At 32.9% G+C, this 27,396-nt stretch overlaps 1 protein-coding gene across 1 annotated transcript in view; it reads left to right on the forward strand.

Annotated features, from left to right (window-relative positions):
* Positions 1 to 27,396, forward strand: part of Cubn (Cubilin) — a 134,242-nt gene that overhangs the window by 93,358 nt on the left and 13,488 nt on the right. The window contains exons 48-59 of the mRNA XM_076448804.1: positions 1,573 to 1,722; positions 2,606 to 2,799; positions 8,069 to 8,234; positions 8,944 to 9,153; positions 10,030 to 10,209; positions 11,318 to 11,436; positions 13,602 to 13,821; positions 19,590 to 19,774; positions 22,310 to 22,463; positions 22,898 to 23,053; positions 23,194 to 23,382; positions 26,107 to 26,233. Coding sequence (XP_076304919.1) covers positions 1,573 to 1,722; positions 2,606 to 2,799; positions 8,069 to 8,234; positions 8,944 to 9,153; positions 10,030 to 10,209; positions 11,318 to 11,436; positions 13,602 to 13,821; positions 19,590 to 19,774; positions 22,310 to 22,463; positions 22,898 to 23,053; positions 23,194 to 23,382; positions 26,107 to 26,233 — 2,050 coding nt within the window. The remainder of the gene's footprint in view (positions 1 to 1,572; positions 1,723 to 2,605; positions 2,800 to 8,068; positions 8,235 to 8,943; positions 9,154 to 10,029; positions 10,210 to 11,317; positions 11,437 to 13,601; positions 13,822 to 19,589; positions 19,775 to 22,309; positions 22,464 to 22,897; positions 23,054 to 23,193; positions 23,383 to 26,106; positions 26,234 to 27,396) is intronic.

Below are 27,396 nucleotides of genomic sequence, written 5' to 3' on the forward strand. Positions count from 1 at the left end.
TCCCTCTGGTCTTACATTGCTAAATTAGGGATGGCTAGCACAGATAGTCCTCGAGTAGCTTTGTGCGAAATTCAAAAGACAAAAACAAACAAACAGTTTGAATAAATAATATTTACAATATCTTCAGTCTTGCTTCTTTGTTGTTTTTCTCTATTCCTATTTCTAATTTTATTAAACTCCCAGTTCTGTTATATATGTAATTTGCTGACTTCTTTATGCTTGTAATATTATGAAACACTGTTGTGGTTCATGACATAAGGGTTGGTTCTCTAAAGACTGATTGTATAATGTGCATTATGTAGATGTTAGTCATGTAATGTTTGCATATTTTTGTCTGGTAATTTCTGTCTCACCCTCTACTAAAGCTTGTTAAAGGAAACACTATATATTTATAAGAAAGCTAACTTCTAGGGGTAGTAATTACATTGCTTACACTAGAATTGTTCATGTAAATTATATAAGAAATAAATGTATTTTTCAATACCCCTATAATTTACACAGTACCTTGTTTAGTATTTCACAAAAGATTTGGATTGTATATACCAAACCATTTTGCTGTTGGTTGGCAAAACAAATAATAATTATAGTATGAACAAACGAGCAGATTTTGGTTTATTTTAGATTTGTTTAAATATTGGATAGTTTGTTTTCTGAATTTTCTTAATGTGTATAATTTTTAGTGTTGCAAAGAAAGATTTTGAGTGTTGTTTCAGAAGGAGTTTGTTTTCTTAAGTTAAAGTGTTTCGTAAAATCTGATCGATCCCTATTATGAATCATAATTGTGGGTCATGATTTTCGTTTGTTTTTATTATTATGCACCTTTGAACAATCTGCTTCAGTTTGTTTTTATAGTTTGTTCAGTTCACATGTTTCTCTAATGTCCATTAAACTGTGTTTCTAAGATTCAAGTACTTCTTTAAACTTGAAGTAACTTACCAATCATACATTTTTCTAACCTGGCTTTTAACCTAGAAAATACAGTAATGGCCTAGTTTTATTTCAATTTTGGACTACATGTTCAATCCAAAAAGCTAGAACAGTCTTAGTTCTAGTCTTTTATCATTGTCGAGTAACTTTGTTGATTCAGAAATCTGGAATTACAGTATTCTAGTTCCATTGTTATTGGTCGAATAACATATTGCCCACACTCTTGATTTTGTTGTGTGTGTCCACTTTTGTATGATGGTTTTTAAAAAAAAAATTGTTACATTTTTCCCTAAAATATAAATCAGATAAGCTGCATTGTGAAAGGTGAAACATTTCACCCTGACTCTTTGTTGTTATCATTTATATCACATTGAAATCAGATTAAATACAAATTAACTTCATAAAATACTTTTCTGTATAATATGGTCACTTTAAGATTGATGCGGTTTATTTATCGTAAGTGTACAGATTTTGTTTGTAAGGCTGTTGTAATAACACAGTTGTTTACATATAAAACTAAAAGTGATTTGTTTTCATATTATTAAGAAATGTCATGTAGCTAACTGGTGTTGACTAAAATGTTATTTCTCTGCAATTTAAACTTTTTTTACTCTTTGTGTTCTTTTTTTTATCTTCCTAATTCAGGTGAACTACTTGGAAGGTACTGTGGCTCTTTGTCTGGTGGAAATGACATTTCATTGGCACCAACAACTGATACAGTATATGTTAAGTTCAAGTCCGATAGTAGTGAAACCAAACCAGGATTCAAACTAGTGTACTCAGTTCGTTATCATGGTATGTTTTCACTGTATTTTCCTTTTAGGTTGGATAAGATAAAATAAGAAAGTAAACCCATTAATAAGAGGTCTTATAGGAGAAGCTGATAGTGGATTGGTCTTTCAGTTGTAAGTAATAAACAAATTACAAAAATGTAACAACTGTAAAGTCTTTGTTTTTCTGTGAGAAAACACACTGAAATGTGAGGTATTAAAATATTTATGTAACAACGTTATTCATAATCTAATTAACTTTGAAGTGCTATTGTGTCATGTACAGAGCATGTATGATAATGACCCATATTACTACCCTTACTTTTCCAGCTATGGATTTAACCCATGATTTTACAATATTTATTATTACCCTCTCACTTTATAACAAAGTTATGCATTCCAACTGGTCTCGGCTCACCACTAGTACAGTGGTATGTCTGCAGATTTACAACACTAAAATCAGGGGTTTGATTCCCCTTGGTGGGCTCAGCAGATAGCCCAATATGGCTTTGCTATAAGAAGAAACACACACACTCCAACTGGTCTCAAGGTGAGATTTCTTAAAATAAGTATCTAGCAATTGGCATGGGGTGGGGCTTTGTACATACACTACAAATTTTTTGAAGGTTTAAAATAACTCTCCTCCACTTTCAATATTTTAAATTTAAAGAGGATGAAGCTGGATTATGAATAATTAATAATTTTTAATGATTACTATAAAAATTGAATTTATAATAAACAGTTTATCTCACTGCAAATAATTTATACATTTAAACACAACACTATTATAAATAACGTTTCCACATGGCTAAATCACCTGATTAAACTGTTAATAAATATTTAAAATGTAGGATAATTTCTAATCTGCATTTTGTAGTATTGATTTCTTTATATTACTGTTATATCAGGAGGAAGGTGTGGTGGACATATCACTGACAGCTCTGGAACAATAACTTCACCAAACTTTCCGAGTGCTGCCGTTTTGCGCTACTACTGTAGATGGAATATTGAAGTTCCTGCAGGTCGACGTGTAAAACTAGAGTTCACCCATCTTAACCTCAAGATGGATCGAGTGACCAATCGATGTATTGATGTATTAAGGGTTAGATATTCTTGAAATTTACTAGATTATTACAGTTATCGATACAAATTAAGATTTTTTTGTATTTGTAAACCTTTCTGTGTAATTACATGATCAGTATAGAAATTGTATGATAACACTGTGTAACAAAAGTTTTACTTTTTATTGTTCCTGGGCAGAAAGTGTTGTTTTCCAAATGCTTATATAAGACTAAAGTAAATGGAAAAGACCTATTTTTCTCTTCAAACCTTGCTTTTGTGATTTGGGAGCGTGAGACGAAAACATGATGGGAGACTATATTTGGCGGTTGATACATGAAAGTGATTTCCATTGCAGTCGCAAATATCGAAAAACTACTCACTTCTAAACATTTTTGTACAGCTTTAGTATAAATACATGTAAATATTGATTTATATATTGTTTTATTTAGACCTTATGTAAATGAAAATGTGCAAATTTTCCCGTTTTTACATAGAAAATAGGTTAATTTTTAACTTTCATTATCCAGGTCACAAAAGTAAAGTTTGAAGGGAATAATGGTCATTTTCTGTACTTTTACAACACAAGCAATTAAGGAATAACACATACTATCTAGGAACAAAATTTGTATTGCATAATCTTACTCTTATGTTTTGTCAATCCAGTCTCGTTAACAACTCATTATATTGGCTTTTGTGTAGAGAGAGGCCGTTAATATATGTTTGTTTCACCAGAACAGCTTGTTGATTCTTTCCTATTGTATCACTTTTATGTTATAGATTATTATTATTATTGTTCCTTTACGAGACTTGAGCTCTTGTTCGTCAATAATTCTATAAAAAAGTAACTTTGACAATATTCGTTATTTGTGTCAGAGCGATAACACTATGTAACACAATGTTTATTGTAACACTTTGCGACAAAATTTTTACTTTTTCCTCTTTCTGGGCAGATAGTGTTATTTCCCAATTGCTTATGCCTGAAGTAAATGGAAAACATCTATTTTTCTCTTCAAATTTGCTTTTATGACCTGGGAGCGAATAACGAAAACATGATGGGAGACTATAATGTAAATCACTTTCACATATCAACCCCCAAATGAAGTCACAAATCTTGAAAAACTACTGACTTCTAAAAAATTTTCTTCATTTTTATATAACTTTGGTATAAATACATGTAAATCTTGATTCATATCTTGTTTTATTCAGACCTTATGTAAACGAAAATGTACAAATTTGTCAATTTTTACATAGAAAATAAGTTAATTTCTAAATTTCATGATCCAGGTTTTGAAGGGAATAATGGCCATTTTCTGTACTTTTACAACATAAGCAATTAAGAAATAATGCATACTATCCAGGAACAAAATACGTGTTACATAGTGTTATGTATTTGTGTTATATAGTATTATGAGCCTACAGTGCATTTGTACATGTTATTCAATTTCATTTATTTTTTTTGCCTGAGCCTTTTTGATATCTGTGTCGTGAAGAAAGTTATGGCCAGTGGCAAAGTTTGGCATTTTCCAAGCAGAGTGAGGAAACAGCAATACGTTCCTATCTACAGTATGTATACTGAGTTTCTTCTAGAAGAAACACATATCTTGAGAACTATATCTTTTTAAACTGTTATCAGTTCTCAGTATTGTTAATTCTACATTTCTAGATAAATCACGACTATCCCTCTTCGAGGTGGATTCCTTTACGTGGTGAGGAGACCTAAACATCTGGGATTTAAACATTCACCTATGTGTTTGCTGTGCATGGCAACCCATGAACAGGAGTAGAGTATCCTGGTAGTTGAGGGGTCCAACTCTAACAAACCAACTTAGCCTTGGATTCCTGTAGACAGGTGGTCTTAGGGAAGCCCATCCAGAATCATTTGGCTGGTCCACTTTGTCTAGGGCCAACCGAGTACCATTGTTGGGAGTTCTTGACGGGTGTTGTGGACATTGAGTCTGATACTGGTGTTCAGGTATAGTGCTCACAAAACCCTGGAGTTGCTGCTGTGTTATTTTCCTCTCGGCATATATTTTGCCAAGTATCTAGCACTTCTGATTCAACTCCCACCTTCTTATCCATCAAGACACGGGCAGAACGATCACCTCTTTCCTTTTGGGCTGTTAGTCTCTATGACTATAATCATCCCTTTATGTTGGTGGTACTCAAGCTTGCTCTTCATTGGTCTGGCAGTATGTCAGTCATACCTGACCATGTTCATTATGAGATGCTGCACCATCTCTCTCCTGCCTCTCTTCCTATTTTTCTATTGTTTTTAACCAGATCTTACAGGAGAATGTTTTTCCATGCTATTGTACTCCCTTTTCCTATGTCTGGGAAGGATCCCAAGATTCCTTCTAACTATTGTCCAGTTGCTTTGACAAGCTGTCTTTGTAAGATCTTAGAGTCGATAGTTAATGCTCATCTTGTTTGGTTATCTTTGATCGCAAGCTGACCTTTATTTGACACATCAAGCAGCTATGTGGTAAGTGTACAAGGGCACTGAACGTCCTTCATCTCCTCTCTTCCACCTCTTGGGTAGTGGATTGATGGTCTATGCTAAAAATCTATCATGCCCTTATTTGATCAAAACTGGACTATGGGTCTCTGGTGCCTTTAAGATGTTGACCCTGTTCACCATCAGGAGCGTCAGCTCTGCACAGGGACCTTCTGCACTTCTGCAATCCAGAGTTTGTACACAGAGTCTCATGAACATCCTCTACACCTTTGCTGTTTGCAACTATCTTTACTCTGTACTTCAGTCCACACCACAGCATCCAATCTGGGATTGTGTTTTCCTTCCTCAGTGCACCATGCATTTTCAGAACAGATGGTCTGCCATTGTTCCTTTTGGCCTTCATATTTGGGCACAGTTGGATGAATTGGGTCTGTCCTTTGATAACATAGCCATTTCCACTGACCAGCCCATCCCACCATGTCTAATTACCATCCACAAATGTAACCTTTCTTTGAATCATCTAAAGAAGGAGATGCTCCCTATTGGAAGTATCACCTTCTTTTGTTGAACATCTTTTGAACCATCCTCCCATTTTCATTAGTATGGATGGTTTGAAATCATGTGACTCTGTTGGCTCCGTCATGGTTTGTTGTGATTCCATTGTTGCACACAGAATTCCCACTACAGTTTCTGTGTTCACTGCCAAATTGTACCCCATTTCTGTTGCCCTGGATCACATAGAAGCAAAGCAGTACTTGAACTGTACCATTTATACTGACTCGTTAGCTCTCTGTTGGCCCTGGAATTGCTTCATGTTAGTTTTCACCCTGTTGTCGTTGACATACAAAACCGACTGGCCCATTTCTCTCTAACATCTACTTCTATCCAGTTTTTCCAGATACCAGGCTACATCAGTATTCACAGGAACAAGCTTGCTGACATCACAGCTAAGTCTGTCTGCTCTGGTACTATCACCACCGTGCCTGTCCCATACATAGACGACTTCTTCATGTGTCAAATCTGCGGCAGACATCGACGACCATGGCATGCCAGACTTCTCTGTTGTCAATCCTCCCTATCAACTCGATGTTGCTCATTGAGTTCTTGGTGACATAGTTATTGAGGCTGTCAATATATTTAGTTCTTTGACACCCTTTGCTTTTCCTCCCTTCTATTTTCCCACATAGCATCTGTTTCTCTATCCCATTCTTCCTACAAATGTGTCCTAGAAATTCCATTTGTCTCTTTCTTATAGTTTTCATGAGGGACTTTTTGTATCCTGCCAGCTCCATGACTTCCACATTTGTTTTTTTTTCAGTCCATGATATTTTTAGCATCCTTCTAAGGAATCACATTTCAGCAGCTTCTAATCTCTTCTCTGTAGGCTTGCCATAGGTTTTTCTTTGCAAAATGGTACCTATAGTAGGTTGCAATTACTTGCTATAGGAGCAGTGTCCATACAGGACCGTTCTGCCCAGCCATTGTTCCTTAGATTCCTGGCCAGAATGAGTGTTGCGCCATTAATGACACTATGTCAGTTGCCTCGCACTCATCCACCACCTGCCTTCCATGACTTCATCGTAACCCTGACACGGGGGGCTAAATGGGTACTCGGTCTTGCCCAAGGACCTCCCATGGGTTAGTGGAGGGAAGGAGCGCCTTAGTGTTCCTTTGTCAGAGCGTGCTCTGACCCACTATTCACATAGACTACGATCCTGGATTCAAAGCTCAGCTCCGTGCCAATTGACAGTCGACTTGGAGTGAGCAACGTGATAAAAATAAGAAGCTTTTCTAAATCAAACCTTCTGTTGCTCTTTGGTAAGGATTGGAAGGAAAAAGTTGTTCTGGCTAGGCATTGCATTGGTCAGTTTTTTTAACTTGCTGCTTTCTTCTGTCTAGTACTGTTGTACCAATGTGTGGTCTGTGTGACACTCAGGTCACAATAGCCCAGACAACATTGTACTGTTGTTATGATTGAGAGGGATGTCACCATTTTAAACATGTTTTTATTTTGGGTTCACCCTTGACATTGGACAGTGTCATTGGCAATGGTCCACCTCAGTTGTGTTTTTAAATTTTTAAGGGCCATTGATCTTTTTAACTCTAGTTAAAGTTTTATCTTGAAAATTAGACTATGTTTCATTTTAGCATGATTCCTTTTTGCATATTTTAATGATTTTACGTTTTGCCAGTTGTTTTGTACAGATAAATGCAAAACAGCCAACTAAATTTTGACCCAGCACGTTATCAAGTGAAGGTTATTGTTCTTTGTGCTAGGAGAAAGGTGAGCTGGTATGCAGTACCTCACAAGTTCTACTTTACCTATACATTCAATGAAGATAATAAACAGCACTCGAGCACAATTGTCTTAATGATCGAGACAGGTTTACTGCATTTAAAACCAAAATGGTCAGATATCAAAACGCACTGCATTACTAAGTGACAGCTTCTCCTACTATCAGAATATAGTAACTTCTCTGCTAATTCAAGTTTTTAGCTACATGCACGGAATTGATATTGGTAGGTGTGTACATATCACTGTTGGATATCTACTTTGCCAAGGTAGTGCATGCCACCCAGTCTCCCATACTGTCTCATCTTGTCGACTGGGTGTGAAATAAAGTATTTTTAAAATTGAGTTCATAATGGATAAATCCTTCACCTGCTCTTTACCCAACTTAATGATTTGAGTAAGAGAGTTATAAACAGTCAAACTTTCAAATAACTTATGTATATAGTGTATAATTGACCCATTAAATGTATGAAATTTTATAGTAACATAAAAAATACTAAAGCAAAGCTGTTGTGCCTGAAAGTTAGTTTTTCATAAAATAAAGATGTTTTTTTCATCCAGGCTGGCAACTTTTCCTTTGGCCGATCTACTTATTTAACAATTTGTGGAACAACTTCACCAGAACCTGTCAGAAGTACTGGAAACAAACTAGTGTTATTTTTTTACACTCAAGGACTTGGAGTTAATGAAGGATTTCAGGTTACATACTCTTCTGATGAAGATGCTTGTAAGTGTATTTCACTGTTTAATTTGTCTTTAGATTAGAATCCACTAAAAATTCTAATAAGTTAAATATTTTAATTATTTTATTGTAGATATATGGAAAAGTATTAATTATTCTTAAATATGGAAGAGACTTGTAAAGATTATTTCTATCGTTTTTAAAGCTTTAAACTTATAAAGATTACTTTTATCTTTTTTAAAGCTTTAAACTTGTGGAAAAGACTTATTTCTAACTCTTTTAAAGCTCTAAACTTCTCATTTCAGTCATGAATGTGTGATATTGAAAATATTTTTAAATTGTGTTGGTGTGAAAGTTATGAGAATTTCTTTTATTAAATTTATTGGAGATCACCTCATTTTTATGTATTTCTGAATGCATTCATTAGGTACACTGACTGGTTAAAAATGTGTTTTAGAAACACTGATAGCTGTGTGTGATCTTGAGATATTTATGACGTGGACTGCATGAGTAGTTATTTAAACCTGATAAACATAGTCGTTTTTATTCAATTAATGGCCTAAATATTCACTTGGGTTATGGATTATTAAAATGAGTCAAGGAACTTGAATAATTTCATCATCTTCCAGTGATACCTGGAAGATGTAAAATATTTATAGTAGTAAGAATTTTCAAGGTAGTTCATTTAGTCCTAAAACAATAATTGTTTTTATTTTGTTCATAATGTGTGACTTCTATTGTTTTTCGAACAAAGACTGTGGAGGGAATCTTGCGTTACCAACTGCAGTGTTTTCCTCACCCGAGTTTGGTCATGGCAACTACAGCAATGACCTTCAGTGTTGGTGGACCATAAAACACGACCTAAACAGACGTAACAGTACCACAGTAATAAAGTTTAATGTTTTTGATCTTCAAGACAGGAATTCTTATGGATACTGTGAGGACAAAGTCATATTTTTATCAGGTGGGTGAGTTTTGTGTTCTGTGAATAGTAACATTGGAAACTATAAAGGATACCCAAAAATTGATTATTCATTCATCTAACCCAAATGATATAATTTCTAAAGATAAGAAAAAAATTTAAAGCTACAGATTTACTGTAGTTTTGAACAGAAAAAAAATCCATAGGTACAATCTTAATAGAAGCTGTAATGTTTTCTGCTTTAAATCATTGATTCAGCTGTGTTTGGTTACATATACTTTTAACTGATATTTTCAAATAAAAAATTCCAGCTTATAAAACTTGAAGAATAAGTTACAGAACATATGCAAGTTAAACAGAGTAATGTGAAAAGACTTTAATTCATTAAATTTTAATTGCCAAATATTTGGTAAACATAATTTGTGTTTAGCAGCATTACATCTGTAAACAGAGTGAGGTCATAACAGTAAACAGTTAGTTACAATGAAACAAGTGGAAGTTACAAAACTCTTATTTTACTTAATTTTGTATAGTTGCATATATACATAAATCTTTGCTATATTGAAGATTTCCATTTTATTAAGAAATATCAGATTATTTTGTTGTTGTTTATAAGAAGGTTATTTTCAATGTCTTTATTTACCACACTGGTAGTATCCTTCATCATTCATTCTGTAAAAAACAACCAGTATTTGTTATTTCAATCAACCAGCCATGGCATGCAAAAGATTTTTTACTTAATGTTTTATAAGTATTTGATTTAAAATGACAAAAGTGCAATTAAAGTCAGTATTTTCTGTATTGGAATTATTCTTATTGGATATATATCTTCTCATAGGTTGTCAGATGAATTATGTTTTCGTTCTATTTATGATTCTAAGAGCCTAGAGTTTTTTTTGTTTGTTTTTTTTCTAATAGGTAGTTTCCAAGTATTTTCCAGACGTGGCTCAATACGTAGATATTTATTGGGTAAATTCTGTGGAAATCATACGGGCCAGGATCTGACAATAACCAATCCACATCCATTAACAAGCATGATATTTCAAACTGACTTAACATTGACATCTCTAGGATTTAATGGCTCTTATAGTGAAAAAGGTAAAAATTCTAATAATTAGTTTAAAATCATAATTAGCTCAATGAAAGCGATCTATTTCAAACACAGTTTGTAGTTACTTCCTTACATTTCATAAGTTTTAATTTATACTTTGATTTAAAAATGAAGCCAGTTCTTACAAGTACAAAAATGTCAGATTTTTTTTCTGTTTTCTCAAAATAAGTAGTTATTACATTAATTTTCGACATCTCTACTTTAAAATGTATAGAATATGATTGGAATCTAAGTACTTGAGGAAGGCGTTAAAGAAATTATTATATTTAATATGTTCTTATTATATTTAATAAGATTTGTGATGTCATTCATGTATTGGAACTTATACATACTTGAACATAACCAGTGTATGTGATTAAATATGTAATTATGGTTGTATGTGATGACACTTCTTCAGTAAAGAAAGTGTAAGCAGCATACTAATTAGTCTAATATGTTTTTTATGAAGTTTTTTCAGATCTAAAATGTAATAAGTGTTCAGTAATTTGTTCTTGGAAAGAATCATGGAATTATATTTATAAATTGTAACACTATTTAAGTTTTTGGCTTCATTGTCACATGACTGAATGATTTGGTAATGACATAGAAACTTAGTTATATGTATTTTTAAATTGTCAGTTGAAATTAATGCCAATGCTAATGTAATAAAAACATTAACTTGTTTACTTTTTTTTTGTTTGAGATATTAGTCCTTGACACAGTGCATTTTTGAAAGTAACATTGTCATGTAAAGGCTGTAAAATTAAACTAGTGTGCTTATAAATTAACTATATTAATGTTAGTAGAACTTTTACGTAAAAAAACAACAACAAAAGAATCAGAAGCCTGAATTATGTGGTTTCATCATGACTTTGTGAATATTATCTTAAATAAATACTAAGACAACCAAATGCACTTTTAAATAATTTCTTTAGAAGGAATCTTCTGTTTCATCCGAAGACCTTTTAATCATGAAATAGCATTTATTTTATTGTTTAATAGTAATTCAGAAACTTTAAGGATAATTGCTGTACAAAATGGACATGGCATACCTGCTTAGGAAGTAGAGCATTCTGTGTGTTGTTTTATTTAGTGAATATTATCTTATCTTTACAGACTGCGGTGGTCTTGTTAACACTCCAGCTGTACTAACTTCTCCTGGATATCCAGGGACTTACCCCACAAATTATGACTGTCACTGGATTGTAAACTTCCAACAACAGTCACAAATAAAAGTAAGTCGTCCATCTTAGTTTTGTGTTTGCATCAGAAGGAAATGGTGACAAACACATGACTGTAGGCTATGTAAACTTCTATGATTCTCTCATACACTTTTGCCCTTTCTTTTTATGTAATAAAATCATTTTTGTATAATTAAAACAGGAATTATCACTTAATTATAAATTCACAAAAAAACAAGTACTTTTAAATGTCTAATCTAATCGTGAACATGAAAGAATAGTCCTCGAGTCTGTTATGGTATACACAAAACAAAGACACTTATTTAATCTCTTTGCTAATAGACACGATGACAGCTTCAGTTCTTGTGTGTATCATTATGATAGTGGGATTTTGATAAGAGGAAATGGAATAAAAGTCTTGTTAGAAATGGTTAAAAATAAGTTGCCTTTCCTATCCAGTAGGTGATTTTCTCAAGTGAAATAAAATTGATGTTATTCAGAGTGACAAGATAGGTTTGTATAATAATGGGAGATTTGAACAAGATATTTATTACAGAGTAGTTCTGAATTTCTTTGAAACTGACTAAGTTTGTGAAAAGTAAATTAATAAATTCAGCACCGTGTAAGACACTATACAATCTTTGTTATTTTTAACACAAACATAGTGTCTATTTACTTTGGATTTTAAACAGTCATTTTTACTGGAACTGAGTTGTTATTTCTCTAAACTGCACTAAGTAAATGTTTCTAACCAGATCGGGACCGGCATGGCCAGGTGGGTTAAGGCATTCGACTTGTAATCCGAGGATTGCGGGTTCGAATCCCCGTTGCACCAAACATACCCTTTCAGTCGTGGGAGCATTATAATGTAACGGTCAATCCCACTATTCATTGATAAAAGAGTAGCCCAATTAGGGATGGCTAGTGCAGACCGCTCTTGTGTAGCTTTGCACAAAATTCCAAAAACAAACAAACAAACAATCTAACCAAACTGACTGAAATTAGTCTTATGTATGTAATCTGATAATGTCAGATTTATCCAGAAAGTGAGGTTGTAAACTTGAGGCATCACAGTAATTACCATTGGAGGATACTGCTCATGACCTTAAAGTACAAAATGCAGCTTTGTAGCTGTACCCTCCATGAGTGTACCAGTTGTTATCTCAAAAAATGACAAAGAACAATGGTAGCTAGAAACTTGACAACTATTTTTAAAAGGTGTTATTTGAAAGTTTTTCTGTTTTTTTTATAATAACTGACAAACTTCATTTATTAAAATAAGAAAGAAGAAAATGCGTGATAAGCTTCCATGCCTCACTACTGTTCAGAAGAAGAACAAATAGTAAAATGTTTGTAAGATAAGAAATATTATTATAATACTATCTTGTGTGGAGAAGAGAATAGAGCTTCTACCTGATATGTTAGGTTGATGTTTTGAAACACTTATAAAATTGGTATTTAGTACTGGTATATAAAAAAACAAGAATAAAAGGTACAAGTGAAACTATAATACCACTAGATGGAGTATCTCTGTTAGACGGGTGAAATAAACACTTGGTTCTAACAAATGATGGGAAATTATGCTTTTTTTTTTTCCTTCTTAACATAATAAACATTAAAGGTGAAATAAAAATACATAGAGGGACCATCAGTCAAAAAAAAGACATGCTGTGCTCAAATACTCTATCAGTATGAATGTAAGCGGAGGTGGAAGTCCAAACCCCACATCCAAAACAGATACACATATTAACATTTACGTACGTAGATGAATGAGAGACCTGTATGAAACACTTTTTTATTATGTGATAATTAATAATATTCTAATACTTTTCAGACCCACATAAAAATATTTTGCGTAAAGCAAGAACTAATGTAATCCCATGTGATTTATAGAACAAAGGTTAAAATCTAATCCTGTTATTTTGCTCAATGTCGTTATTGGTTTCAAGAAATCGCTTAATGAAAACAAAACAAAACAGATAAAGTGTAAAACAAAAACCGTGATAAGTTTTTAAAAGGCAGACACTTGATAGTTTTGAATCCTAATAACATAATTTATGGCTTGCTGAAATGTATATAACTTAAGATCACATTTTCTTATAATGCTCAAAACTGTTAATATTCTTCATATAAAAGTTCCAATGTATAAATATTACTTGTTTTTATTTATTTATTTCTGTTTTTAAATACATTCACCTTTTTGTTATGTTTTTTTGCAGCTTTCATTTACAGAGTTTCAGTTGGAGTCTGACTGTGATAAGGACTATGTTTTAATTAAAAATGGTGTGCATTTTAGATCTCCTGTTATTGGAAAATTTTGTGGTTCCAACAAACCCATGGAAGTTGTATCTCAGTCAATTTATCTGACAATTTTGTTCCATTCTGATGGAAATGGCGGAGCTCAAGGTTTTCAGGCATCTGTTGAGCCTTACAGTACAGGTGAGCTTTATGATTATATTTATGATGTGTTGGATTACCTTTTCTCACATATATAGGTATTTTTTTCAGTGATGCCCTCTGTATGGAAATATTTTTTGAATGCCACAAGTCAAGATCTTTTGTGTATCCCATGATCAATACAGTTTAACTGTGTTTCACATGTAAGTTATTGTATGACAACCCTCTACCAGCTGTGTGACTCCCTGTGTTTGACTTCCTGACTGTTACTTCTCATTTGCAGTAAACTACTGCAGATGTTTATTGACTCTACTCTTTACTTTTTCATGTAGTTTTGACTTAATAACTTACATTATTAATTTTTCACCAATTGTGATTAATTCTGAAGCTCACATTACCACTTTTAGACATTTTTCCAGTGACTGAGGAATTTTTGCTTTAATTCATTGGGAGATTGATTGTTATATGAGTCAGCTTTCTTCTTCATGAATCTGCTGAACCTGTTCATGAGAAAGGGGATTTTAACAGCCTTTTACATCCACCTAACTATGCCACGCCTTCCCAAGACCCTCCTGTGGAACTTGCTATTCCTAACTAAGTCGTTTTAGATATGGTTTCTCAAATATGTTCCATTTTATTCACTTCTTTAATTTCTTATGATCCTGTTTTTTCCTTATTACATGACATCCCTTCTCCAGATTATATTGTTTTTCCTCTTTCTTCTGACATCAGGATTCATGCTGAACATTTTGTTTTTCAACTGAGAGCAGGTGCAAGCATACCTCACCCTCCATGGGCCTTGGATCATTTTGTCTTAGCTTATCATCAGGCAGATCAATTTTTCTGAGGCACTCCATCAATCCCTTGAGGGGTTTTCAGAGGATACCTTCTCCCTCATTATTTCCATGTTGGTATGATTATTCTTTTCAGCTCTGCCCCTTCACATGTAGTTACTTGACTATTTGAATCTTCATTGGGGGTATGCTGTCTTGTCCCAGGTTTATTTACCTTCCACTTATCTTTAGGATTAAAGATGGTGCCTTATCTCAATTAGTCCATTTTGGGAGATATGCTCGAGTCATTGAAATCATGTGTGAAATTTGTGAAGCAAAATTTGACCATTTCTTCTTTGGTTGCTTGTTTGTCTCATTCTGAGCCATTACACTCTCGTGTTCCTGTCTTTTGCCTTGCATTTTCCCTTCCTCTACCTGTTTCTATCATTTAAGGGTTCTACTAGTCATTGCATTGCTCTACGTAGGTTTCATCACCACCAAAGTCATTCATTTACTGGTGACTATCCTGTGGTCCAGTCTACTGGGGATTTGTTTGACTAATTTTGTTCATCTTTGGTGGTAATTTACACTGATCTGTGAGATTTCTAGCTCTTGTAAGAAGGATTTTTCATCTTTTTTCTTCCCCATCCTGTTGTCTCCATAATCAGTATTTGTTTTATTTTGCAATCCCATTACTAATCATCATTTATTTGACAAGGGGCAGACTCTTCTAGCACAGAAAGCGAGGGAACCTGTTAGCTAACCTTCCCCAGGTTTTTACTCCAGGCTTTTTGTGGTCCCTAAGAAAACCAAGAACTGGCATCCTATGATTAACATGTCCAACCTCAGCATTTTTTGATCTTACACTTTTACCATATGTTTTCCTCATGCTGTGGTGAGCGTTTTTTTCTAGGACTGTGGATGAACAAGGTAGACATCTCAAATGTCTATTTCTATATTCCTATTTCTCATCATTGGTCATGATGCTATCTTCATTTTACCCACCACTGAATTATGTATCAGTTTCATGCTTTGGCCTTTAGGCTGGCTTCTGTTAACTCATTCAGAACTGGAATATTTACGACACACTCTTCTTCTTCTCATAGAAGAAGCTAAACCTGGTTGAATTATCAAGCTGGAGAAGTCTTTCCTGTTAACTACTCTATATTTTGTCCACTTGGATGCTTTTATCAACATCCACTTCAATTGGGCCAAACCTTTTCCTTGCCCTTTCTGATCCTTCTCTTTTTGCTCATGAGATTCTATCATTTTTAGGCACCTGGTGTTCTCTGGTGAAACTTATCCTCTTGGGTTTGGCACATATGAAGTCTCTTCAGTAGATTCTCCAGAATCAGTGATATTTTGCTCAGGATCTTTTGGATTCTCACATTGCTATTCCTTCTTCTAGTTTGGATGATTTACATTGGTGGTTGAATAAATCTCACACATCCTCTGGTGTACCAGTTGCTCCATCTCATCTGAATTTGAATCTGTTTACAGATGGAAGGTATGGTACAGTTAAGATGAAATAATAATAAAAACAATAAACCTGTGTCCAATAAAGCACACTGTTTTTATTGGGTTTTTCACAATACTGCTAAAAGGTTTTTCTGTTGTGACATAGTTGCTTGATTAATTTGTCTATTCTGGAGCATACTAAACCACAGATTTACATGGGTAAAGCATAAGGGGTAAGCTACCCGTCCCTGCTGTCCCTCTTATTGGATAAATCGGGAGCAGTCTGCTTTTCGTTGTAGGCTTTTTGTGGTCACCTGCACCAGTGTCTCTGGTGTTGTGCATTCCTCTGGACTCTTCACCATGTTTTTTCCCCCTATGTTCTTCTTGTGGGAGTTCTTGCCACTTTCCAATTACAAGCTGCTTGTGTGGTGTACCATGGAGGTAATATCCTCAATTTTATCATTGAATGTAGAGGGTAGGACAATGTTTGTTTTCTATTAGTGTACATGATATTTGATTCTCCAGTTGTGAGCATCACCTCAGTGTGGTGGGTCTTTGAGGTTGATGTTGCATGCAGCATCTGTGCACTTCTATCTGGTTGGTGAGCTTACTTGTTTTTTATTAATGCAATCGACTCGCATGTGGTAGGACCTGGATGTAGCTATTGAGCATTTGCCTTTGTGTGGTTCCATCTGGAAGATGGTATTTCTCTGGAGGAGTTCCATCACATTGGTGTTGGTTCTCAATGATTGGTTTTTGAATTAGAGATGGACCAGTTATTTATTCATTCATGCAATAATTGTTATGTATGCAACCTTTCATAATAAGAAAAATAACTCAAGTTTTTGTTTGTCTTCATGATAAATATTTTGTAAGGAAACTTCCAATCACTTTGTAGGTGTCATCTTCTGGATGAGTTAATTGGCCCTGTAGAGAAGTTGAATGTTTGTTTTGCTAAATATTGGATGTAAATTTTAAAGCTGTTAAATTTTGTCACAAATTTCTGCACAGTATGAATCTGTAACAATATATAATTACTGATAATTTAAGCCAACTAAATAGTTGAAATACAATTCCTGTGTATTATAGACTTCTCTTGATGTAGTTTCAGCTGTTTCACTACATAATATGTGATTATTCTACATTAGCTCTGTTTAGTTTTATAACACTGTTTGAGTTTCTTAGTGGCTCAGTAGTGAGTCTACAAACTAATAACATTCAAAGTAGTGTTTCCATAACTGTGATCATTGTAGTTTGTGGACGTAAAATACTCAAATTGCATTTCAGTGACTGTGGTAGAGTCAGTTTTTGAATGTATAATACTCAAAGTAGTGTTTTGATAACTGTAGTTGATATGTCAAGTATAGCCCATTGTGTAAATTTGTGACTAACTACAAACAAACATGATGTTATTACTGTCTTGACGACACTAGTGGAAGTTCTAAAATGCATAGAGAAGAAGAAGGTTTAGAAAACTAAACACAGTGTTGACCGTGAGTGAAAATAGTGTTGCAGGTGTTGGCCTGTTTTTGTAACTGTTCTGCCCATTATCAGATGTGCCCATTTTAATAGCCATGATCAAAAACTGAAACAATAATTTCAGTTGAATTGTAAGCATGAGTAAGTCAAAAAGAACAAATAGGTCAGTCTGAGATCTCACATTTTAATGGACATTCCACCTTAATTGTACTTTGATGTTAACATTAAAGACTATATTCAAACAGATTAAGGCACAAAGTCTATTGAAATTACATCAGGAGGTTTGTGAGGTATGTGCTGAAATGGTATTGTTTTGATTTCGGTTTCTGTAACCACATTTCTCACGAAAGTGGCTGCTAATTTTAGGGGTGCGACTAAAAATTTTAATACTTTTGTTTGTGAACGTTTTTTAACATCAAACTATCGTTTGTTATTTTGCTATCATATGAAGAGATTTTTCAACTTTTATTGCAATATTTGTTATTGTTTTTTTTGGGGGGAGGGAGTGAATGGTTCTCTGTTATATCCAGTCTTGATTTTGTTAATGAGATCTGATTGATTTAGGGTGTGGACGTTGACTTCTTTGGTGAATATTTAAGGTTTCTTACTTTAAAATGTTGTGTCTTTTGGATCTATGCTGCCAAAGGATGTCATTATAAATATTGTATTTATAAAAAGTGATTAACCTTTACTACAAGGTACATATTTTATAATTACAAGTGTTTTGGGGAATTTTTACAAAATGTAATACACCTGTGTAATGCCCATAAGTTAGATAAATATTTAGGTAAAACAAGTCATATTGACACAAAGATTCACTAATTAAAAACAGAATGGTTTCGGTATATTGAAGTTGATTGGTTATAACATTAAATATAATAATTGAAGACAGAATATTGTCTTGATGTACATATCAAATGTGAACAGTTTAAAATAAGCTTAATAGGCCTGATTTTACTAGAATGTTCATGGTTATTTACAAGTAGATTAGAAGAAAAATTGGTACTTAAAAAATAGGGTTTTTTAGTGGGAAAGATGTTCAACATTACATTTTCTGAAAAAAACCGAACAGCATTGGCTACATGTAAATTTAAAAGCCAGAGACACGAGCCTGTTGAAGTGATTTGTCAGCTTACATACTTTTTCAGTGTTTTCCATCAAGCAAAACTTATTTTTACAGTAATTTTAGAAGGATTGGTCAAATTCAAAGAAGTGTTTCAAGACATTTCTAATAATACCTTAAATGAGTAATTTTTACTTTGTATTTGCACCCAGCTATTTAAGTTAAATGATAAATACAAATCAGTCATACTTCTCTTATTACTAGGTAGACGTATAATTCAAGTTGTATAAATAAGATGTAAATTAATTGAGTTAAAAACTGATGAAAACGTTGCATTAATGTCTTGTTGTCTTAGAACTTGTGTACTGTTTATGAGCCATAAAACGTAAGATTCTGTAACTGTTGTCTTAGAGCTCATGTACTGTTTATGAGCCATAAAACGTAAGATTCTGTAACTGTTGTCTTAGAGCTCATGTACTGTTTATGAGCCATAAAACGTAAGATTCTGTAACTGTTGTCTTAGAGCTCATGTACTGTTTATGAGCCATAAAACGTAAGATTCTGTAACTGTTGTCTTATAGCTTATGTACTGTTTATGAGCCATAAAACTTAAGATTCTGTAACTGTTGTCTTAGAGCTCATGTACTGTTTATGAGCCATAAAATGTAAGATTCTGTAACTGTTGTCTTAGAGCTCATGTACTGTTTATGAGCCATAAAATGTAAGATTCTGTAACTGTTGTCTTAGAGCTTATGTACTGTTTATGAGCTGTAAAGAAATAGATTCTATAATTGCTGTCTTATAACATATGTACTTTTTATGAGCCATAAAATGAGAGATTCTGTAACTGTTGTCTTAGAGCTTATATCTACTGTTTATAAGCTGTAAAATGAAAGATTTTATAACTGTTGTCTTACAGCTTGTGTACTGTTTAAGAGCCATAAAATGAAATATACTATAAAGACTGACATGATTGTTGAAAACTTTAAATCAAAGCTAATATGTGTGATACTGTCAGTTTTATATTTTGTTCATAGGTTGCGGTGGTTTCTTTCATAATTCAAGGAGAGTTTTCACTTCACCTAATTATCCCAATGCCTATCCAAACAATGTTGAGTGCGTATGGACGATCTTTCTGAGTGAAGGAATGAGGGTTAATGCTTCTTTTATTGGTCGTTTTGACGTTGAAATGCACGAGAACTGTGGTGCAGATTATATTCAGGTATCTTTATCTTTATTTCCTTTATGAATATAAACGATAACATTAAGTAACAAAGTGAATTTTGAGTCTTGAAGCATAAAGTTACGAGTGCTTGGTCACGTAGTTTCTCCTGTTTATTGCATTATATGACCCAACTGTGTGGAATCAAGCATTGATTGTCTCTGAACAAAATAGTCTTGCCTTTTGGTGGCTTAGCTATGATATGTTTGGAGAGTTGTAGTGTTAAAATTATGGATTTGATCCATGCAGCTGGCACAACACAGTCAGCCAGTTATGTAGCTTTGTAACTGATGACAAATAGAATAGTTTAATTTATTTTGGGTCGGTTTGACATATAGAATAAATGATTTCTGTAATATTCACAATGGTCATGTTGTCATACAAGTTTCTGTTTCAGTTATCCTCTTGATCAATAAAAATTGAAGGTGGAAATAGGTTATATTCTGGTTTTGTTTTGTTTCTATGATGTCTTATTTTATCAATATAATCAGAACTTGAGGTCTGTTTTTACCAAAAGGTAGGTTATATATGCACGTATTGTTGAATAGTTACATAATTAATTAAGACATTTATTTAAAGTGGTTTAAAAATTGTAGAGGCTTGACTGTGTCACTGTTTAATAATTTTTTTATCCTACATAATTTTCTGTTTGAATTAGCTTGTTTAATTTAATTTTTATGAAGAAATATTGTGATATTTTGTTTATTGTGTGCAACTTAAGTTGGGATGTGTTATTTATTATTTGATAATGTGTACATCTCAGAGAGTTTGGTCAGTATACTAGATTTGGTTAGTTCTAATTCTGTGCACTAAGATAATGTTGCAAAAGCTAACCTAGAATAAAAAATATAATAATAAGCACTTTGAAAGTAAAAACGTTACACTTGTTAATCATTCTAAGCAATACAATAACTGAAAGTAACAGTTTGTTTGTTTTGAATTTTGTGCAAAGCTACATGAGGGCTATCTGTGCTAGCTGTTCCTAATTTAGCAGTGCAAGACTAGAGGAAAGAAGCTAGTCATCACCACCCACCGCCAACTCTTGGACTACTCCTTTACCAACAAGTAGTGGAATTGGCCGTCACATTATAAAGCCCCCACCGCTGGAAGGGCGAGCATGTTTGGTGTGACAGGGATTTGAACTCGCGACCCTCAGATTGCAAGTTGAGTGCCTTAGCCACCTGGCCATGGCGGGCCAAAAGTAACAGTTAAAGAAATGATAGAGTATTCAGTTAGTGTCTGGTTATGGGGTTGTACATCTGGATAACAGAGGGAGTTAAATAACTCTTAGAGATTTGAAGATGCAAAAATAATAAGTAAGAAATTCATTGAATATCAATAGTACTGTAATAGTAATTTTATTTATGCTCTAATATGTAAACAAGTGCAATAACAAAGAAAAATAACATTAAATATACTAACGTGTGTAACACTATCAATCCAACTTTAACTAAGCTGAGTGACGCTACACGTGATGTGATTGGTAGGTAATAAGAAAGTAAATCTTAAGTAAAAGTAAAAAAAAGTAGGCCCAACATGGTTAAGGCACAAGACTCATAATTCGAGGGTTGCGGGTTCGTATCCCTGTCGCACCAAATGTGCTCACCCTTTCAACCGTGGGGGCATTATAATGTGAAGGTCAATCCCATTATTCATTGGTAAAAGAGTAGCCCAAGAGTTGGCGGTGGGTGGTGATGACTACCTGCCTTCCTTCTTGTGTTACACTGTTAAGTTAGGGACAGCTAGCACAGATAGCCTTGAATATTGAATAGCTTTGTGCAAAATTCAAAACAAACAAGCAAATACCCACTTAAGCAATTTTCATAAAAGTAAATATCAAAGTGAGAGTCATGAAAATGTTGTGATAGACTTTAGAAGTTTAGGACCCATAATTGATAGCCAGAACATTGTTGAATTCCTTCAGAAACTGAATAAATATGTCATGTAGGAGAAACAATGAAAGTGGGTTTACAAGAGTTGTCAATGACATTTCTGTAGCATTAAACAAATTTTATTGTATCCAGTAAATTGCACATAATAAATATTATAACATAATCTTATTTGTATTTTGAAATTTAGAGTTTATAACTTCAAAATTTAAAATGTCTGTTTTACTGAAAATTTAAAAATAAAATTTTGATTAATGTTGCCCGTATTCAAATTCAGTTAATGTCTTGGTGTTTATTAACTTATTGATCTTGTAATGTAAAAAAATGAGTCTTTAACTTATCATTTAAGGCTTCAGAATTCTCTGGAGGAAGAATGAACAAAAAGAAATGTGCTTTATATAAAAGAGAGATTCCACAGTTTTAAATTAAAAATCTTATGCCATATGATTTCACCCAAGAGAATATTTTTTTCTTTATTTTTCTTTATTTATGTTTTTAATCATTCTAGTTTTTTTTTATTAATGATTCAGTAAATAAATAAATAGAGCTGATAATATACTTTGAATTTGTTTTTTGCATTAAAGGTTTATTTTTGTTAGGAGAATAAAAATTAGTGTACTGAAATAACATTAATATTTTTTTGCAGTTTGAAAATTTTCTGGATGGTCAATGGGTGGACTTGGGCAGGTTCTGCGGTAGGAATAACACCTTTGTTATTAGCGAAAGCAATATTGTTCGAGTTACTTTTCGCTCCAATGAGAATGTCCAAGGAGATGGATTTAAAATCAAGTATACGTCCGGTAATATCTTCAGCATTTTACTTGTAGTCATAACTAGACTGTTGGATTATCATACAGTGTATTTCAAATTAGAACTTGTATGTTTTATGAAACTTAGTTTGCTAATGAAAACAGTAACTAGTTACCCATACTGCTGATTTCTGTATAAGGAAGCACCTTCCAACTTGTTCTTTAGAAATTGTGTTATTTACTGCCTAAGGTATTTTTTCTGGGTGTGAGAGTACCTGCAAGTCTTAGATGGAGTTTCATAAAAAAGTTTTTGATTAGCAGTTCAGGTATATAGTTTTCCTATTAATGACCAGAGAGTTAGTCAGCTATTAAGTAATTTTTATGAAATATCTCTGTGTTGATTGAAGCCTGAATATATGTTTTATACTTAAGTTGTGTTTTTTAACAGTATAAAAACAACTATAATATCCTTTCATTAATTGCAGTTTGTGGTGGGGTGTTCACTGAAATGGAAGGTACCATCACGTCTCCCGGATTCCCAGATGAGTACAGAAATTTTCTTAACTGTGTCTATGTCATTAAACATCATTCAAAAAGCATGATTTCCTTAACTTTCAAGCCTGATGAGTTCAATATTGAAGGTATGTGTTACGAACTGGACATTTTACGTAAGTCAAAAATACTTGAATAGCACTATTTGTTGACAGTAACTTCATCCTGTGCTGCTTTGGACGGTGCACTGTGAACGTGAACTTTCACCGTTTCTTTTTTATTATTCTAGGTTCTTCCAACTGCATATATGATTCTCTGTCCATATATGAAGGGAACAGCACCTCATCACCATTATTTGGCAAGTTTTGTGGTAACGAAGCACCTGGACCATTTGTTTCACAGGGAGCCATGATGTTAATATTTAAAACTGATTCCACTTTATGCTTAATGGGATTTAGAGCTACGTATTCAATATCAGGTATGTTTTGAACAATATAGCTTTTCATGGTTTTACTGCATGACAAACTTTTTATAGGATGTTTGCCCAAAGTATTGCACAACATGAAACTAATGAAAAGTTTTTATTTATAATGTATGTTCATCCAAAATATTGCACTTGAAACTAATGAAAATTTTTTTTATTTAGAAAGGATATGTGTCCAAAATATTGCACAACATGAAACTAATGAAAAGTTTTTATTTATAAAGGATGTCTGTCCAAATTGTTGCACAACATGAAACTAATGAAAAGTTTTTATTTATAAAGGATGTCTGTCCAAATTGTTGCACAACATGAAACTAATGAAAAGTTTTTATTTATAAAAGATGTCTGCCCAAATTGTTGCACAACATGAAACTAATGAAAAGTTTTTATTTATAAAGGATGTCTGCCGAAATTGTTGCACAACATGAAACTAATGAAAAGTTTTTATTTATAAAGGATGTTTGCCCAAATTGTTGCACAACATGAAACTAATGAAAAGTTTTTATTTATAAAGGATGTCTGTCCATATTGTTGCACAACATGAAACTAATGAAAAGTTTTTATTTATAAAGGATGTCTGCCGAAATTGTTGCACAACATGAAACTAATGAAAAGTTTTTATTTAGAAAAGATGTCTGCCCAAATTGTTGCACAACATGAAACTAATGAAAGGTTTTTATTTATAAAGGATGTCTGTCCATATTGTTGCACAACATGAAACTAATGAAAAGTTTTTATTTATAAAGGATGTCTGTCCATATTGTTGCACAACATGAAACTAATGAAAAGTTTTTATTTATAAAGGATGTCTGTCCAAATTGTTGCACAACATGAAACTAATGAAAAGTTTTTATTTATAAAGGATGTCTGCCCAACTTGTTGCACAACATGAAACTAATGACAATTTTTATTTATAAAGGATGTCTGCCCAAATTGTTGCACAACATGAAACTAATGAAAAGTTTTTATTTATAAAGGATGTCTGCTGAAATTGTTGCACAACAAGAAACTAATGAAAAGTTTTTATTTATAAAGGATGTCTGCCGAAATTGTTGCACAACAAGAAACTAATGAAAAGTTTTTATTTATAAAGGATGTCTGCCAAAATTGTTGCACAACATGAAACTAATGAAAAGTTTTTATTTAGAAAAGATGTCTGCCCAAATTGTTGCACAACATGAAACTAATGAAAGGTTTTTATTTATAAAGGATGTCTGTCCATATTGTTGCACAACATGAAACTAATGAAAAGTTTTTATTTATAAAGGATGTCTGTCCATATTGTTGCACAACATGAAACTAATGAAAAGTTTTTATTTATAAAGGATGTCTGTCCAAATTGTTGCACAACATGAAACTAATGAAAAGTTTTTATTTATAAAGGATGTCTGCCCAACTTGTTGCACAACATGAAACTAATGACAATTTTTATTTATAAAGGATGTCTGCCCAAATTGTTGCACAACATGAAACTAATGAAAAGTTTTTGTTTAAATGTGTCAGTTTAATTTTTTTTACATTTTATGCTGTGTTTCTTTTATTTTTCAAGACCAATGTGTTCAATGGGTGTAACGTTATAATATACAATTATAGCTTGAATGTGTATGACAGATTATAAAGTTTCGAGCTTTCCAATGTTCCCTTGAATTTTTTTCAGTCAATGTGCAGAATAAATGTTTTCACTTGCACCTGTTTCAAGGAAATGTGCAGATGTGTGCTACCAATTTTTTTTTTTTTTTTAGGAGAGGTGGATATATTTAAACTATCAGTCTTGGCAGGTCATTATGATGCTTTGCAATGTTTTCAGTCAGTTATTTTAGGCTTATCAGCTATCAAGGTCATTAAGACCTTCAACGTTTTTAGACTACTCACCATTACTGAGGACGTGCAAGGTTGGAATAATAAAGCGTGTAACACTTGATCAGTTTTCGTGTGGCCGTGTAAGCCTAGTGTGAAGACCGGTGTTTACACTGATAGAAAAAATACTAGAAGACAAAGAAATGTTTGGCATCAACAGAATCTTTTAAATATAAATAATTTTTCTTTGGCAAATTACACTCGCATACCTCTATTAAACAAAACATGAGACACGGTTTGCAAAGCTTTAAAGTTTGGTGAACTAATGAAAAAAATTGTTTTAGGTAGTTGTCAAATTGTTGTAAGTGAAAAGTTAATAGTACAAGAACACCAATACTTTTAAAGTATGTTATTATTATATTTTCTACTTATGCTGGTTTACCGCATGCTTCATAAATATTGTTAGTTTTAATGATAGTTTTAAAACTTCAAGTAGGTTGCAAACAATGTATGCTTCAAGTTTTAGTTTTATTGAATAAAATCTGTGTTTTCCAGGCTGGCTTGTTAAATTATGATATATACTGTTAACAACTTCAACTCGCTGTTAACTCTAAGGATTAACATACACATAAGGCCTGCTTTCAGACGTGTGTTGTCGGCTTTCGCGAAACTGTTAATAGGAAAGCTTGATAACACATTTTATACAAGCTGCATATCAGCTTGTTAATTTTTTGTTGTATTGCAGTATGTTATTATGTACCAAGTACCGTATATTAACAAAGATAGTAATTATTTCTGTTCATTTTTAAGTTACATTTTGATAAACAGTATGAGAAATAGTTTGTTACTTCCACTATTTTATGTTCCATTTCACTGACTTTCCACTTTAGATAAATTGAAAACAAGTCAATTTTTATGTAGGTTGCGGAGGAGAGTTCGAAAAACCATCTGGTTCTTTCCAGTCCCCAGGTCACCCCGTGACCTACACAAGCAACATGGACTGCACGTGGTTAATTACTGTTGAAGAGAACCGTGCTGTTAGATTAAAGTATGTGTGTAAACATATGATTTAAGATAAGTGTCACATATCCCGCTCTCTGGAATTCTTGTGATGTATTATATCATGATACATTAACAAAAATATGTTTGGTTAGTCTGTGGTTTGTGGATCATATTAATTGGGTTACCATTATGAAATCTGCTATATAATGTATTTCACAAAAGCATCTTCCAGATTAGAATGAATTTCTTACTTTAAGTCAGTGTAATGTAAAAAAAAACAAAACAATATTAACTTCATTACTTACAGTTTGAATTTTTTTAAACTTAGTTTAAGGAAGTTCCAGTGTTAAAAAATGTCTACACATTCCTCATGGGAACATTCCAGACATTATGTACACAAAACAGAATGAAAGACAGGATTTAATTGGCAAAAGTGTAAAAAAAAACTTTAGATAAAAGTCGTTTTGTGTGACTTTTAGAAACTAATAAAAAACATAACTTAAGATATCTTGATTCCATACAAAGAACCTGCTTATTACTTTGGTAGTTAAAAATACAGTATGAATTTTAAAATATTTAATCCAAAGTTATGTATGGTTAATTATGTATCTTAAGAGTTGTTATGTTATGAATAAACGTTAAAACCTCGTGTATTGTAACCACACATGTACAAAAGACCATTATTAAGTAATTTTTATTAACTAGCTGCTGGAGTAAAGAATAGGAAGAGACATACATAAGTCAATAAAAGGAGCAAATAAATGAACTTAAATTGTACTTAATAGTGAGTAAATAGTACTTAATAAACAAGAATATTGAACTGGTGTTAAAACATGCAAAGACTGAAATATAAATAAACAGTTAGAAAAGTAAACTATTTTAACTAGTTTTAACGTTATAGTGATGCTAATGTGAAGTTCCAAAAATCTATGAAGAAAAAGTGTGTATGTGTAGTGTGTAAATTTGTGCTTATACAAGAAGAACTGCGTCTCAAAACTGTTTAGTTAATAGTTATATTCAGTTTATCAGAAGTGATGTTTACTTCTCTACAAGATCTTTCACTTTCAACATGAAGTAAGTGAGGAAGTTTGGCTTCATAAATTTAATATTGTAGCTGTTTATTATATTATTCATTTACGTGCATCGGTGATTTGAAATTCTTAGGTAGAGTGTTTACCTCCCATAATGCCTCTGAAACCGGTGAAGAAA

The sequence above is a fragment of the Tachypleus tridentatus genome, chromosome 8 (assembly GCF_004210375.1).
Source record: "Tachypleus tridentatus isolate NWPU-2018 chromosome 8, ASM421037v1, whole genome shotgun sequence".
NCBI lineage: Eukaryota > Metazoa > Arthropoda > Merostomata > Xiphosura > Limulidae > Tachypleus > Tachypleus tridentatus.